A 17,833-nucleotide genomic window follows, 5' to 3' on the forward strand; every position below is an offset into this window, starting at 1 on the left:
GTCTAATTCGGTTCACGCGGCGCAAAAAACCTAATCCTAGGAAAACCCAGCTTTAAAGTCAAAGATCGGTCGCTGACGAACTATTCTCGATGCACAATCATTTGTTTTACCTAAAAGAAATTGAATAAAACCGTCCGACGTGACATGGCATAGTCAAATATCATCTTGTATTTGAAGGATACGTGCAGCTGGGAAAAGATGACGTTCATCAATTTTGCTGACGTTTGAAATTAGTAATCGCATTATTCAGAGAGTGATGCAATCAATCTCTGAATAATGTGATTGACAGTCTCGAGTTGTTTCTGAAACGCTAATGGTTAACATAAAAAGATGTCAAGGACGGTTCAGAATAACGGAAATTAGACCCATTCTCATCCCGTAGGCCAGTGGTGCGCAAAATTTTTGAAGCGCGACCCCCCCCCCCCCACAGGCTGACCATATGTCCTGGTTTTCCGGGCCATTCCGATTGTTTGCGAGTAAATGTGCTGTCTCGAAAGCCCTTTTCGGAACGCTTACAGTAAATCCCGCGTTTAACGTTCCCTATTATAACGTTTTCCAGCTTAGTACGATTCATTTTCTTGGTCTCAACTCCCAAGTAATTCTCATTAAGATTTCCCGCTTACGACGTTTGTCCATGACGGTTTTTGAAAAACGTTATAAGCGGGATCCACTATATTTCGAGATACTAGATCGCTTAATCACATGATCACATTTAAAATTTTTTTAACATTTCCGGCCCCCGGAGGCAGTGGTGGATTTATGGTTTTGCCATCCATGGGCTAGTGAATTTTGCCGCTCTTCCATTTCTAGTACGATTTTCTTGACTAATTCCTCGAATTTGCCTCCCATTTACTATTGTATAAACTGCTTGGCTCCCACCCCTTCTAAATATGCTTGTGCCTCCAAATCACTTTAGTCATTCATTTGCTTGCACATTTTTTTTTCGTCCTCACATCACATGCTCTACGGTCACTCACTGACGTAGACCTTCGATCTCCAGGTCACTCTATTTGTCCACATTCATCATTCTTGTAAACTCTGTAGGTCACTCGTTTGCTCGCTCACTGAACTAGTCCCTCGCTCTTTAGTCAGAGGTGGATTCATGGTTTTGCAACCTGCGGGCATTTTGAACTACTTTTTGCCGCCCTTCTCCCACTCGACTAATTTTTTTAACCACTCCTGACAATTTACCTCCCCTCCTGTAAATGTCACTGGCAGGTGGGGGATACCTTTGAGATACGTCACTGGTTATAGGTTGCCAATCACTATAGCCAATGAAATAATTCATTTTAGATTCCAGTGTATTTAATTTGCAAGCTTTTTTTTTTCTTAAAACTCGTTGAATATTTGATGCACATTTTAGGTTACACGATTCTGGACCCCGAAGTCCCTCGGACCAGCAACGATTGGGACCCACCGGTCTACTTTACTTCATTAGCTCGATTCACACGGATGACCCAAAGAAGATGGAAGGCAGGATTAAAAAAAAAGATGTCCACACTTCCATCTTACCTGTAATTAAACCTTCGACCTCTCTCTCTCGTTGCATAATAATTACTCGACTGATTACAGCAGCAGCTCGTGTGTATTCGGTTCTTGTTTCACCTTCCGGAGACTCTCTGGCGCCATTTTTTTTTCATTGGAGCCCTCGTTTAGGCCAAACGTCACGTCCGAAAACACAAAAGGTGCCACGGACCTCAACCTTATTCAAAGGGGTAAAAAAAAAGAAGAAGATAATGCCTACTCGTCCATTCCATTGTGTTATTGAGCAAGGACCGTATCCCGGAAGCGCGTTCGACGCTATTGCGTGTCCTATACCCGATACACACAGCGACTATTACATATACATAAATAAATATAATACGGGACCCGTTGTGTGCAATACCATTTGCGCCGGCCATTGATGGTCTTGGTGATACTTATGGAGAACAGCAACAAAAGGAATCACTTTTGCCTCTTGTCGGTGTGCGCGGTTTTGGTGTCAATGGCTCCTCCTCCATTATCCAGTTGGTTGACATTGTGATGGAGTTAGATTATCTGATGGATGTCCGGATAACCATACACTGTCTGTCAGTGGGTTAAGTTACCTCGAGGACGAATCGCGGCATCTGTGTGATGAGAGTCTATGATAAACGGAATGAAGAGTTGATGGATTATATCAAAACCTTGCTGAAGATGAATAATAACCACAATGAGTTCAATCGCCTTGTATGACTTGTACGTACGACACACTTCCTCATTCAGAGTAGATACCAGTCGGTTCTAAACATTTCTTTCGTATAGAAGAGCTTCGGGTTGTACCATCTCCACGACTTCAACGATAATCCAATCCTTAGCTAAGGACCAAAAAAAAAGTAACTTTAATTGTAATTACCTTAACCAAATCCATCTTCTAACCAAGCACTCCCTTAGAAGACAAAATTTTCGCCAGTGCAGACCGTAGCAGGAACCTCGAGGACCAGATAATGAATCTACACCAATGCAACGACCCCCCCCCCCACCCCACGTACAGGCTTGAGTCGTCCTTTTTTTGTTCCCCTTCCCCTTCGATGTGAAAGCTCCATCAGTGAAATTACCCGGGAAAACTAGGAAATTTGTAAACGCCATGCATGTGCATCAGAAATTAATTTTCTCAGAAAATTATTTCATCCAATATATTCATTCATGTTTCGAGTTCTGTAGACAAAACATCCCACCCCCCCCCCCTCTTGATTTGGCACATCGTGTGGCCGCATGGGTCTACAGCGAATTCTGTTTACGATGAAGCAGCGGTAAACACCATTGGACAAAAAGGTAGATCTCACTGACTAAAAGCAATGGTCAGTGTATAGAAAGGGGGGGGGGGTGTGTGAACTGATAGGATAATTGCTTTAGGCCTTATCTCAGTCAGTTGGGGAACTAACTCCCCCCGAGAGCGATTAAGGCGACTGCACGAGATGGAGTCACTCCTATAAAAAAAAGCTATCATAGGGGTAGTTACTGCTTAGTTCATCATATGTTTCGTCGCGAAAAGATAGGACATGTGACCATAGGTAAGAGCGAGTATTCCCATGGTTTGGGTCTCTTATGCTCCTGTTCAATCAAATATTTTATGCACCCCCCCCCCCAACCCGTACCCAACCAAACTTAAGTATATGTCCGCATATGTTACTCGCTTTGAACATGGAGTAACAAATACACCCGACTTCTGCTTTTTTCTTTTTCACTCCCCCACCCCGCCCCTCACAATCCCATTGTGGTACTCCAACGCCTTTGCTGTACAAAATCCAAGAGGCGCTGCTCAAGTCTCTTTGAAGTACCGATCGTCCGTAGGTAGTCCCAAGTTTCACGTGTGTTTAGTGCAGGTTGCTCGGCTTGCAATACAATATTTCGTGACATCGTGCACATTGATGATAAATTTCAGCTAACCACTCAAGGAGAGCGCCGCATAGCGCGCGCATGAATACGCACCTTTTAAGGAGGTTCAAGTTATACAGCAGACTTGAGCAAATTTTTCGGTTCAAAACAAGGTCTTGTCCCAAATTCTACTACACTACACATCTTCACATGTTATAAATGCATACGTGTCACGTCATCCGAAATCTTGCTCCAAAGCTGCCACTCCTAACTGAAATTATGGGTCATGGGAAAACGAATCGCATCAACCCCCTGCTATTGCTGACACATATTTTTTTTACCAGTGTGAACCAGTGAAAATTTATCAGCGTTAAAATTAAACATTTTGTTGAGCTGTGATCCTGCTGCCACCTATCGAATGAAAACGGAACTATATAATAATTCTGGAAATGGAATAGGTGGTGGTTTAAAACCGGTATGCAGCATCAAAGTGAACAATATACGGTATAATGCTGTATATTTTCATTTTCATACTGCACACTGATGCAAATTTTATAGTTCATAATACCAGTTGATGTTTTTATGTCAGCCGCAGAATTCAAGCTATTTTATATTATGGTATAGATTAGTAATAGGCAAACTACGGCCCGCCGAGGGGGTTACATCCGGCCAGCCAAAGGTATTCCGGTAGAAAAGTATCAATACAAACTGCATAATAAATTTCCCAGGCTGACCATATTTCCTTCATAAAAAAATGCGTGAAACAGGAAATCGGGATCCTTTAGCAAGTTATCGCCAAAAATTTGTCGAAGTTGCTAATTACAAGTTGCAAATTAAGCTAAATTACTGAAAAATCTAATTATCACCAAAATTACTGAAAAATCGTCTATGACTAAAAGTAGGGAGCATCTGGAAGACGCAATGGGGGTGAAATATTGTGTAATTCACCAAACAAAACGTACATAATGGCAACTGTGTGAGATGAATATGTTTATATATGATATGACTAAAATTAATTATGATAGTCATAATTATCATAATATAAATTTTAAGTCATGAAAAAAAATCTTAATTTCAAAAGTGAAGATCATGAAGTGTCTGATTATGTGTCTTCAGTGAAATACTGCATATCCAGTGTCCAGTTTTGTTGTCTTGTTTTATTCATATTCTGAATAGACCTTGCTGCTTCTTCCCGTCCACAGGTTGATATCGTCCAGGATCGATGGAATATCCACAGCACAACAAGAGGTGGTCGTGGTAAATGCCTGGAGCGTCCACGAGACGCCCAGCCAGTCCAGGAGCAGCCGAAGCTGCAGCAGCGATGGGCCCACAGCCCCCGCCTGTAGCGCCCAAATCCGGTGCTGCGAAAGTCACTGTCCAGGCATGGCAGTCTCCGCCGAAGCTCGTTTCGGAATCCGACGACACGTCGGGCTATGGTCACCACGTGCGTTGCGGGTCCCTGGACAGCGTGGACAGCAGCAGCGGCAGCAGCACCTCGAGCAGCAACAGCCACACCAGGCAGCTCTCCAACGAAGGCGACTACTTGGCCATGAGGACCACGGTCAAGACTCCGGCTCCGCCTCCTCACAATCCTCTGCAGTTCATCAAAGTGAACTCGCCGCTTTACAAGAAGGTGAGAGGAATGCTTATCTTTTGTTTCACATGTTTCTTCTGTATTCCGTTCCTCTGCCGCCTCTATATATACACGAATACCATTTATGTGATCATCCAAACTCACGGACCCCCTTGAAAGGACCCCAAGAGGTTCGTGGACCAATGGTTTCTCACTAAAAATGTGATTAACCGTGGTAAAAAATTTATTTTAACCCCCTCCCCCCAACTCTTTAAAATTTTGTCATTTTCGAAAAGCCCTATTTAAAATGCACTCTGGTCCATGTTGAAAAGCATCGAACAGAAAGCAATGCATTTATCTCCGCAATGATGGAAATCGCTATTTTCATGCTCCTGTTACTCGAACTGTCGAAAGATTTATACCTTACCAAATACTTCTCCCTCTAATCTAAGAGTCTACGGACCCCTCTGGGGACTTTCGAAGACACACTTCAAGAGGACCTACGAGATTGATGAGAAAACCGTTCTTTGATTTTACATTGCTCCGAATTTAATTTTGTTAACGTTAACGAGGTTCGTGTACTTCATATTATAGGCACTAAGGGTTAAGAACCCCTGCTATAATCAATTAAAGACGGCTTCAATATTAATGATTATGCAGGGTTGTACACATCAGCGGAGACGGGGGATTTCTACCTCCCCCCCCCCATGCTGGTAATACAAACTTTTTGGGGAACGGAGGGGGGCGGTCACAACACTGCTCTTCCCTGTAACCGCCTATGGGTCAGCTAACGTCAGGCACCGCATTTTATTGGCGAACCGTCGATCTTGGAAGCCTACATTCAATTAGAAAAATCGTCCAAATAACGTGTAGAACTCAGATACATCATTCATGTTGAAAGGGATTGTATAGTTACTAAAATAGAAGAATTAACGTTTTATATGGACACCCCGTGCTCAAAAACCCAATTAGAGAGTTGTCCTGTCACCCTGTTTCTCCCGAGGCCAACAAAAAAAAAATATATTGTTTTTAAGTGCAATATTAGCTGAGATATTTCAGTTAAAAAATCGTAGAATAGTTAGAGAAGAGCATAAACGAAGGTAAAAAGCATTTTCGGTTTTATAACATTTTACTGTTTTTCCCCAACTTTCTTCCATTTTTCGAATTCAAATATCTCAGTGAATATTACTTAGAAACATGGATTCCCCCCTCCCCCTGGAGAAAGAGCAACAACTTTCTAATTGGGTTTTTAAGCACAGGGTATACGTATAAAAAGCTGATTTTTTTTTTTTTACCTTAGTATAAAACCCTTGCAACATGAATGGCATATCTGTGTTTTACACCTTGTTTCGATATTTTTTCCTAATTGGAATTATGCCTCTAGGATCGACGGTTCGCTTGTAAAATGTGGTACGTGCTGGTAGCTATACACTCTGAGCATTAGCCCTTCCGAGCCGGACGGAAAATTTTCAACGGTGGTCATCATTCAACTGTTGATAAAATTTTCGGCTGTCATTGTCTTGAATTTCTAACTCGTTTTCTGTCATCGGAAGGCGTTCCGCTCAAGCCAAAATACGATACCCGTTCGCCACTTAATGGCTGATTTCATTTCAGTTAAAACAAAATACAATATATGTAAGAGAGACAATAGGGTCGACCGACCGAGGCTCTTTCAAGCGTTTATTGCTCTATTCATTGTGCGACGATCGTTTTTGCTCTTTTCTTCTGGCCATTCACCTTTTATTTGTTAATGGCCCTCCCTACGGAATCCAGATCATTTTTCGCTCGCTCTGGGCCCCCTCGGGTTATCGAATCTTGTGGGTGAAAAGGTTGGATTTGGATTACGTACTTGCGAAAAACGTTACTTTTCCGGAGAGAAGAAAAAGAATTGAGCTGCACACACATCTCTCCTTTCAGGAATCTTTAAACCACGTTATTCTTGTAGGAGCAAAACTGTCTTTCAAACTGGATTGATGACTTGGAAACATTTCCATGTCCAAAAGGTAGCGAATTTGATGTTACATATATGAGCATATTCATTGCATGTTCAGTCTTTTTTGCCTTTCGATTAAACCACCTCATCTAGTTAAAGAAATTCACCTAATGAGGTGACCCAATCCCTAAATTTTGTGCTTCAAATACATCGGACTCTGCCCGAAGCTGGACTGGAAGAGATTTCGGTAACTATGCAAGTCCGGTGGCAGAGTTCTGGCTTTCACTGCTTCAAATACTTATACACCTTAAAAAAAGTGGGAGGATTTTGTACCCTTAGAAATTCGTTAGAGGCGTGCGTTGCGTATCTCAAGAAATGGGCCAAAGGCCGTATGGAGCCCTTGGAATATATTCCTAGAAATGCGTGGGATGTTTTCAATTCCGAGACATGCGTATAAGGCTCTCTTTTCTTCAGAGGTAAGCCTTGCGTATGCATACCCACAGAAATGCTTGGTTACCTGTGATCATGCGTACGAAGCTCGCGTCCTCCTAGAAATCCTTAGAATGTTTGCGTACGCGTGGAGATGAGTAGGTTGTTTGTTAAGCATTTGACAAGTCTTGCCTTTCCTTGGAAATCCAAGGGATGCTTGCGAATGCCTAGATTGTTCATTCACCCTTGAACATGCGTGTGAGGCTTGCGTACGATCACAAATGCGCAAGATGAGTGCTTACCTCTGGACATACTTGCGTATACGCTTAAATTCGTAAGATATTTGCGTAAACCTAGGAATACGTAGGTTGTTAACAACCTAGGCATGCGTATGAGGCTTGCCTTCCTTCAGAAATGCGAAGGCCTCCATGACCCTGACGAAATGCATAGAATGAGAATAATAGCCATGTGAATGAGGCCTGCGTATCTCTTGAAATGCATGGGAAGGTTCTAATATGAGCTCTTTTATATGCGCCCTAAAGGAGAAATATTCTGTCAGTGTAACTAAGTTGGTAGAGCACTCAACCGGCATTCGAGGGATCCGGATTCGAGTCCCGGTAGTGACGAATCTCTCATATCTTGGGTTATATCATTTGCTCGTTTTTTTTCCGCCATTGCAGATTAATTTTCGTGTATCACTGAATGGTCCGTCACGTACCACAACTTGGGTATCGTTGTCTTAGATATCGTTCAGCGATTTCGGTGTTTGAAACTGGTTCATTCATGGCGATTCATTTCTTGATAAAACTCAGTGCTTCCACTTGTGTGGAAGAAGAAAAGCCGTTCGGAATCCATTATGAATCGTGTGTCTTAATCTCATCAGCCGTCGGTCGTGTGCATGAAATGACCATGGTGGGACGAAAATTATCGAATCAAATGACTTCAGGATACGCAAGTCTCAAGTTCGAGGTTCCGGATAATCCGAGATGCTGAGATTTTCGCAGAATCGCTTTATAATACTCCTTTTTTTCGAATAAGTATACGGATTGTTTGTATATTGTTTGTTTGACGGGGGGGGGGGGGGTATTGATTTTCCAAGCTGGGGGTCTTTAGTGGACCCACAGACTAAAGGTTTTCTCGGGCTGCTCCCTCTATAGCGAATTTACAGTGCAAATAACAATGAGCATTCATATCGTGGCCCCCAGGATTGGAGGCCCCCCCCCCCCCTGACAGTCTCACTTATGAAGAAGTCGTGGGTCTTTGCAGTCCTAATCTATATTGAATTAAGAACAAAACTGGTAGTAGTAAATACGAATACGTAGGTCCAAATGCAAAACAACAGTTATTACAATTAAAATAAAGTTTAGAACATCGAATAAGTGCCTGTGTTCAATCTTTAACTTCAACGTATGTCTTCATGTGAGTAAAATCCATTCGTGTAAGTAACCTTCCATCTTTCTGAGAGGTCGCTTTCTGTTTTCAGTGATCCGAGATGGTCGCGGTCCCGTTCACCTCGAATTATCGAGACACTACTGTATTTGACTTTCACTGACAGTTTTGAATTAGTTCGATCAATTTACGGTCTCTTCTTATAATCACCCTGAGAAACTGCAAGTAATTTGAAAGATTAAGTCACGTGATCACTCAAGCTTGTTTTCTTTTCTTTGGAAGAAATACTTGTATCAGACAAGGAGTTCTTGTGAGTCTTTCTCAAATAAGAGTCGTCTTATCGTTCAGCGTTTTGATTTAATAAATCTGTTTGTCAGTTCTTGACACAATCAGGCCAGATATGTGTAATCATGGATGAAAGGAAGTCAAAATTCACTCCTCCTTTTCATTTCAGACGCTGTCCTAAACGACATTCCTGACCATTCGTAACATCGTCCTTCCTAATAACTATATGCAATAGAGTTAATACCTCTACATGCATCACCATTATGTCTATTCTCGATTGATTCTTTCCTGCTATTCATATTCATCCGTCATTGAATACGGAAAAAAAATCCACTTCCCTTGCAAAAAAAGATGAAAAGATCATTACAAAGAACTTTCTTTCCAATCCAACTCTAATGCTCGTGTATTGCGGCTATGACGGACATTCGGGCTTTAATTTCAATTACTAAATGCTTTTTTTTGATAGTGATGAATTATATATTACAGTAGTTAATGTTGTGTACTATTGGGTAATTTTTTTTACCCCGGTGAAAGTTTCAATTGATCGATTATGAGGGGAAAAAAAATTGAAAATAATTTCAAGAGGATGAATCACCTCGAGGGAAAACACGTGTTATGAACTTATGCCAAGTGGAATCATTTTTTTTAAAGAAAAATAAATAAATGTGCTAGTCACACTAGATGTCGCATTTCTCGGGCCATTTACTCTCGTGACATGTCTCACTTCTTTTTTTCGGACAGGTTTCTAATACGCTTATTATAATTACTGCATTGATCATGAAGAATGCGTTTCTAGCGATTCCGTTCTGTTTTGATATTTCTGGAGGCGTTTTCGTGTCTGGAAGTTGTTTGTGAGTTCAGCGAAAATTAATTATTATTGGAATGCTTTGGAATTCATGATCAGGCCTGGGAGGGAGGAAGGGGAGTGGTTATAATCAGTGTCATCTTAATACATAGACCCACCCGAGTACTCCCCGGAGGCCTCGAGTGCATGAGGGGACGTTATAAAGAGATTTGATATTGTGATTTTTCAAGAGAGTATGAATTTATAAGCAGGTACTTTCAGTTCATTAGGGCCTCCCCCCCCCCCCTCAGAGTGATTTTGCCCAGGGGAAATCATGGTTAAGTGCGGATCCATGGCGATGTGTTGGGGCACTGGCGTATGCTAGGGAGGGGGCTCTCTCCCAAAGAACTCCTACTTACGATGCTGCTCGGGTGGAACAAAATTAGAGTAAAATGTCATGATGATGACGAGACTTCCCGTATTTTACGAAACAGAACAAGGTCCTAGCTTGAAATTTATTTTGGGGAGGGGGGTAGCATAGGTGTACGCAGGATTTTCTTAGTTCAAAAGGGGAAATAATTTTTTTTCGGGAAGGCGTGTAAGTTTATTACCTCGAAAAAAAATTGTCTACCCAAGGGGGGGGGGAACCCCTCCTTGGGTACGCCAATGGACCAGAGGGAAAGGCCCTTCCCTCGCTTGTTATGGCCTTAGGAGAGACCCATTATTTGTTTTCGCTAATTCTTCCTTTTGGCGAGGGAGCGATAGTCCCAAGTGGGTGATTCCATCGCCCCCTCCCCGAGGGTGTGGGAGGCGATGGAATTGTCCGTATGGCTAAGATCGCAACTAGATGCTTGGTCAGCTGGGGCAAGCTCGAATTTTGGCGCCCGGTGTAATGTTGAAGTTATTACAGAAAGAATTCAGCGCCCCACTGGTCCAGTGCCTAGGGCACCGGGCTCTCCCCCCAAGTTGTGGCCCTGTGGATGACAGTGTCATCTTAACGCATGGGCCCACATCTGGCCATGGTCCAGGAGCCTCAGAAAAACAGGGGGCCCTCACAGAAATGAGATCTGGTTGCAATTCTTCAATTAGGTGCCATGTTTAGGGGCCTCAAAAAAATCACTTAGATCTGGGGGCCCTGATGTTCTTAAGACGGCCCTGCGGGAGGGGGGGGGCAGAGGAGTCGAAAATTCTTTTGAACCTGTGGGTGCTTATTCAGAGTTTCATTTACGAAACTTCGATTCCTGAATCAATTTTGGGGATGCACTGACCCGTTCTACAAATTTCCGTCCGTGGGTTCTGGAGCACCCATAGCACCCCGGCTCCGATGCCATCGGGAGGGGGTAATGATAGAAGCTACAGATATAATATAGGATCCTTTGGGTTGGATTATATCGACTTAAGTTGAAGGGAGGGAAATCGATGTGGGAAAAAAACTTTTTGAAGTAGGGCGCAATGAAACTATAGTTTCCGGAAAACTACTTTATATGGTTAATACGATTTACTTTATACGATTAATACCTTGGAATATTGGATTTATTGTATTTACACAGATTGTGTGTTTTGTAACAGGCTGAAAGTCAAATAAAACTGGCCAAAGAAGTCAAGATCACAAAAGAAGCATTGAAAGAAAGCGAAGAAGAATGGCAATGTGTGAGTGATTTCTCCCTACTTTTATGTCTGAGAATGAATGTCTTTTCCCCATATTAGTTTTTTTTTAATTCCCTCTTCACTATCTTCTCAAATGTTATTTTTGTCTATAGAATTTAGATGACTGGAAGTCTCGCAGAAGGAAGGTCAGTGAGAAAGTTATCCAGAGAGCAGAGGAGATGCGTCAGATAGAGCAGGAAGAGCAGTTCAGGCAACTGAAGGAGCAGCAGCGTAAAATCAAAACCTTCTCGGAAATGGTCGAGAAAAGGTATATATTTTTAATTACCTTCTATGACAATTGTAAGATATGTGTTATCAAGTTATCATATAAACTCTTGCATTATTATTTTTTCCGAATAAAGATCTACCAAGAGAACTTATAACCTTGATCTGTATATAAGCCATGGCGATGACAGCGGGGTAGGTGGTACACCTGAGCCCGAAGAACAAGATGGAGCATTGGATAGCCACCAGTCAAATATTAGATCTGATACTAGTGAAGGCATGACGTCTGAAACCGACAGTATTGATAGTGATGCTCATGTCTCTGAAAGGGTAAGTGGATGAAAATATAGGAAATGAGTGAAACTTGTTTCTCTCTATATTGAAATAACGAATTGTATTATTTTATGCCTGATCAGGGATCTGATAATTCACGATTTTCCGTACACTTTGCAGCCAAACAAAGAGCCACCAAAAGTGCCAAAGAAACCCGTTTCCTGGTTAGCACGCAAAAATTCAAATGACTTCATAATTCAGCAATCATCGTCACCTAGTGATATGCTTCACCATTCGTACATCTCAAAGGACGCAGAGAATGCACCTTCATCCGCAGAGCCTTCTGATATCGAAGGACCAACTGCTGATACAGAGACAGCTTCTTCTGAGGATGATGCTGGTTTCTGCAGTACTGGTGGAAACATTGATTCTGGACTAGAAAGTTTGTGCGATGGCCATAGACCGAATGACACAGCTGACAGCGCTTCTGATCTGAGTCAAGATAGTTCATCAGGACCAGATAAAGCAGTTCAAGAGAACGAGGTGGAATTCGTGAGAAGTTCTACATTACCCGAGAAACCCAGGAGGCGAGGTCAATTACTGAAAGAGAAATCGCTACACTATGATGATTTGGTAAGATTAATGTGAATGAATATTTAGAGAACATTTATAGTGCATGACCTGAATTGATATTAAATCTAATTGCTTCATATTCAGGACCGTAGCATGCCTTCTCTCAGCCCCTGAGCAGACTTTTTCCTTGGGGGTCCCCTATACAGGGCTATGCTTTGAAAAGGACGGGGCTTGCCCCTCCCCTTTTTTTCGATGACTCATTTTGGTTGAAATTCAGTCTCTCTTGCAAATTATTTCAAACAGCAGACTTTTTCTTGAAACTCCAAATTTCCAAGAAATAAGCACAGTAAGTGTACTTTTTCTTTGTGTGGGGAGGGGGGGGGGCAGCCTAGTTATGGGCCTGTTCATACTCGTACATTAAATGGGTTGATATAAATTGCATATTAAATCAATTCAGTGCTAGACTTTGCTTTCCCTAGAACCCTTGTTTGAATCAGACTTTAGACGAATTCCATGGCTAGGGTCAAAGATTCAGTCAAATCTCAGTTATAGCATCTCACTGGCCCACATCCATCTTGATAAATTGTTTACATGTCTTCAGGAGGCGAAGGAGAGGCCCTGGTCAGAATGATGGTATAACCAAGGCTGTTACTAAGCTGGGGTAACCAGGCCCCCGAGCCGAATGGGGAGCCTCACAAAAATTTTACATTTATTTTTGCATAAATTTTTTTTTAAGGGAGCCCCGAGAAGGTGCTCTGTGGCCCTGTGTATGACATCACTGGAAATCGTGAGAATGGCATCACAAGAAGGGCCCGAGTTTGACTGGATGGGGGGAGGCCCAGGGCGAAACAGATATTGAGGGGAGAGATCATAGGCGGAGATAGACTTGGAAGTCTGGGGGGGGGGCACGATGTCAATTCATATATACATCAGATCAGTCGACTCCACCTCTGACGCTGGGAGGGGGCAATGCCCCCACGCCCCCCGTATCTCCACACATGGGAGAGATCATTGACTGCAATTGAAGAGGTTTGGTACCTCAAAAAGCAAATAGTTACATGTTTGTAAACCCATCAAAAAAAAGGATATGTACTATTTTAAATGAGAAATGTAATGTAAAATTCTCCACGAAATATCATAAAATAAATGCTGTTTTTGTGCTCTTCTATGAGCATAATTATTGACAATGTCATTAAAATCTAATTTTTAAGCTACACTGCTGGCCACCCAAATTGCAACACCAAGAAAGACAAGAGATATCGCAACAATATTTATTCTGTAGATAACATGTTGACCAAGCATCAAATGATTAAATTTATAGACTTCTGTGAAGTGTGGTTCCTGCCAAAATCAGTAGCCAGAGTAGCCGCCATTGTTGGAGATCACCGCTGCCACACGCCTCGGCATTGATTCAAAGAGACTTTGGATGTGTTCTTGGGGTACAGCAGACCAAGCAGCTTCCACGCGTTGCCAAAGTTGATCTGGTGTGGCAGCTGGGGATGTAATCTGGGTCAATCGTTGAGCAACCATGGACCACATGTTTTCTATCGGCGAAAGATCCGGAGAGCGAGCTGGCCAGGGAAGCAATTCAATCTGGCGATTGACGAAGAACCTTTGGACAATGCGTGCCACGTGTGGTCGCGCATTATCCTGTTGAAATATGGCTGTGGGCAAGCCCTGAAGGTAAGGAAGGACAACTGGCTCCAACACCTCGGAGATGTAGCGCTGGCTTTTTAAAGTACCGGCAATGCGTACTAGAGGAGTGCGAGAGTGATATCCAATACCGCCCCATACCATAATACCCGGTGCAGGACCAGTGTGGCGGTGCATAACGCAGCTGTTCAGCATCCTCTCTCCACGGTGTCTCCAGACTCGAATCCGACCATCGTGGTGTTGCAGACAGAAGCGTGACTCGTCAGTAAAGACAATTTCATTCCATTGTGCCGTCCACATCCTTCTTTCATCGCACCATTGGCGGCGGAGACGTCTGTGGTTCTGCGTCAAGGGTAGACGAAGCAATGGACGTCTTGCGGACAGACCACTCTGCTGTAAACGGCGTCGAATGGTACGCGCAGACACTGGATGATGCGGTACAGACTGAATGTGCTGTGTTATGGTTCGTGATGTGGCTGAGCGATCCGTCACTGCCATACGCACAATACGCCTGTCATCACGTGAAGTGGTGCACTGAGGTGGATGCGATCGAACACGTCGGTCCGTCGTACCCTCCTGCATCCAACGATCACATATCCGCATTACAGTTGTTTGGTTTCGTCCAACACGACTACCGATTTCCCTGAAAGATAATCCACAATCTCGGTAGGCCACTATCCTTCCTCTGTCGAACTCGGATACTTGATCAAAAGATGATCGCTGTTTTCTACGAGGCATAATTGATCGTTTTTTTGAAAAAAACCACAAGAAAAACACAATTGCCGTACTTCAAATCGTCGAAATCTCCAAGCCTTAAATAGCGCTTTGAAGTGGCGCCACAGGCGCGCGTGATGTGCGTCTGCGCTGAAATTCTAATCATTTGCATATCTCACCTCCGCTAATACATGTTGTAAATTTCATATTATTTGTATGCTTCCTTCAGGGAGTTGCATTTACGGTGGCCAGCAGTGTATATCAGCTTCAATACACAATAAAGCTAAAGAGATGACAGTTTTTCTTGTAAAAGATTAGAGCGAACTGATGATTTCTCCCTCTTAATATGATCTTTCTCTAGCACAGTTTGATATTGGTGGTGATGTTAATGATGATTCAATGCTGTCTCAACATTTGGGAACGTCTTTTCAAAACCTCTCGCGTTATTTAACATTTTTGGCGTTGTGTCACCAACCAGCACCAAGGATGAAAATTGTTGCAATTCATTTGAAAGATCACTTGCAGTTCAAAGTTCACTTGCAGGCCCCCCTTAAAGCATGAGACCTTAGGCAAGTGCCCATGCAGAAATCGGGGCCTGATCATAATGACCATAATAGGGAGGGGGGGCATAATAACAAGTCCAACCTGCTATTTATGCTTCCAGAGACTTTTGTAAACTGATGTTATAAGTGGGGTGATGGTAAAAGTGCTTCATGTTATATCAAGGTCTTACTGTATTATATTTTTTAAATTCTAGGGCCCTGGGCAGATTTCTTTTACTTGTGAATTGGGCTCAGAATCAGTTCCACTGTTCATGATTAATATTTTATGTGATTTGCATGCATGTACTTGTCTGATTTTTTTTTTTTTTTTACCGCAATTAGTTGCAAACTGGAAAAACTAAATATATGAAATAATAATGATAAATAATAATAATAAAACTTATGTCGACCAATGGATCCAAGCACAGCCTCCATTTCCATAATACCCGTAGAAATATTGGGTTTCAGAGAGAGACCCCCCCCGCCAATATTTTTGAGCCCTTCCAATAATTCCAATAACCTTATGCCTATGTAAGGGTGTGGTTATAGTAGAGTGAAGAAGAGGTAAGCTGTAAGAGAATTGCGACTAGAAAGAAAAAAATACGTGGGATGGAGGAAGAGATGTTCACACATAGTAAAAGAGGAGGATAGAGAGAGAGAGAGACAATATATAGCCGGAGAGGGGTGGGGGTTCTGATATGCAAAGGGTGTGATGTCTCCGCAAAAGAGGGAGAGAGAAAAAAGGGGGAAAACAGACCAATCAGCAGATAGCAAAAATCCTCATTTTAATGTGAAAATGTTTTTCGAGTTCCGCTCCTTGTCGAGTGTGCTTCTTTCTCTTCCTCTCATGTATGTTAGATGTAGAACAAAACAATATAATTGTTTTCTTTAGTGGCTATTATGCCCTTCCGTACCTCATGGTCACCTCATTATGTGTTCAGCCTAAGCATGATCCCTTATATATGAGTCTGGCAGGACTCTAATATATATTTTTAAACTGTACGTAGATCTAATCTATCACTAAAGAAGCCATTTGTAATAATTATGCCTCAAAAGAGTTATCTGTATCAAGAAAATTATTTTGGAACCTAACTGTGTATTTATGTAAATTTCATGTGTGTGTTCAGGTACTGCCATCTGTGTTCTACAAAAAATATTGTTAATGAATGAACATTCTTATAAATGCAATTTAAATGTTGTAAGGTCAGTTAGACCAGTTTGCGCTTTGAAAACCAACTTGTCAGGGTGCCATAATCAGTGCAGGGCAGTCTTAACGCGTGGGCCCATAGACCCTTTTTCTTGAGACCAAACAAAGATGAGATCTGGTTGAAATTTCAGGAGTAAGCAAGTAAATTTGTGAGGTAGGACGTCAGAAAAATCACTTGGCCTGGAAGTCCCCAACACCCTTAACCCTTTAAGCAGTTTTAAAATTTTACTGATCTGCATAATTGCCACATTTGAAATTGTGAAACCTCCCCAAATTGCCTTGTATTTTTAGAATTTTTTCAGAATGTGAGCAGATAAATGCTTTGACCCTTTAAGCGGTTTTCAAAATTTCACTGATTTCCCCCATTCCAACTACCACAGAGGCAATCATTAAAACCTCTCCGTAAAATGATTCACCTTTTTCCGAAAAGAATATTTTTTTTTTCAGATTCTGTGTAAGTGATAGTGCTCTCCCCCTCCAATTCCAAGAATAATTAAAAACAACCAAGGAAGAGGAAATACTCTGGCTGTTTACATCATTTATACTGTACACACATTTCTAATACCGTTCCGAAGGGAAGGAGGGAAAAAGTCTTTCTACTGTTATCAAACTTCAAAGAAAATCTGACTCCACCCACTGACATTAATCCGAAAGGTTTGAGGGTGGGGTTGAAAACATGTTTGCAAAAATAGTCTGCCTTACATAGTTCTCTAGGCTCAGCATTGTTGGAATAAGTTTTTAAGGAGGCGAGATATCTTGTAATTGCAGAAATAAAAGCCATCAAGTTAGACAAAATATCTCATCAATATCTCATAAGGGGTTAATTTTGTAGAATTATGATGAATTAATGTATTCTAAATGTGATATATAGGCTACTTTTTTCTCGTATTGATTTTTCTTTCCCATCCTCATCAGGAAAGAGACGAAATCGACATCTCAATTGAAAACAACGCCATTGACCAGGAAGTTGAGATTTTGAGTCCCACGATGAAACATGCAAAAGATGACGAATTAGAAGCATGCATGGAAAATTTTGTGCCTGGTATGTTTTGGTGCTTTTATGATTTTCTTTGTGGGCTTCGTTTATTCTAGAAAATGCAGCGTAGATGAGAAGACATGTTTCAAAAGTTAATAACAAATTAACCAATCGATTGGTCAGTTTGTTATTAATTTTTAAAATGTGTCTTTTCTCATCTACGCTGTATTCTCTAGCATAAACAAAGCAGGGCTGTTAGCAGGACTATTCTAGCATAACTAGCATAAGCAAATC

General features: G+C 41.9%; 1 protein-coding gene across 1 annotated transcript in view; it reads left to right on the forward strand.

The window, feature by feature from the left end:
- LOC149069963 (uncharacterized) overlaps window positions 1-17,833 on the forward strand; it is a 143,715-nt gene that overhangs the window by 104,012 nt on the left and 21,870 nt on the right. The window contains exons 4-9 of the mRNA XM_089249904.1: window positions 4,539-4,969; window positions 11,299-11,379; window positions 11,490-11,644; window positions 11,739-11,931; window positions 12,055-12,507; window positions 17,479-17,605. Of these exons, the coding sequence (XP_089106030.1) occupies window positions 4,598-4,969; window positions 11,299-11,379; window positions 11,490-11,644; window positions 11,739-11,931; window positions 12,055-12,507; window positions 17,479-17,605 (1,381 nt within the window). The 5' untranslated portion in view covers window positions 4,539-4,597. The remainder of the gene's footprint in view (window positions 1-4,538; window positions 4,970-11,298; window positions 11,380-11,489; window positions 11,645-11,738; window positions 11,932-12,054; window positions 12,508-17,478; window positions 17,606-17,833) is intronic.

Source organism: Pholcus phalangioides, unplaced genomic scaffold, assembly GCF_987345545.1.
Source record: "Pholcus phalangioides strain wild (caught in Gottingen) unplaced genomic scaffold, Ppha-v1.0 ptg000022l_1, whole genome shotgun sequence".
Lineage (NCBI taxonomy): Eukaryota > Metazoa > Arthropoda > Arachnida > Araneae > Pholcidae > Pholcus > Pholcus phalangioides.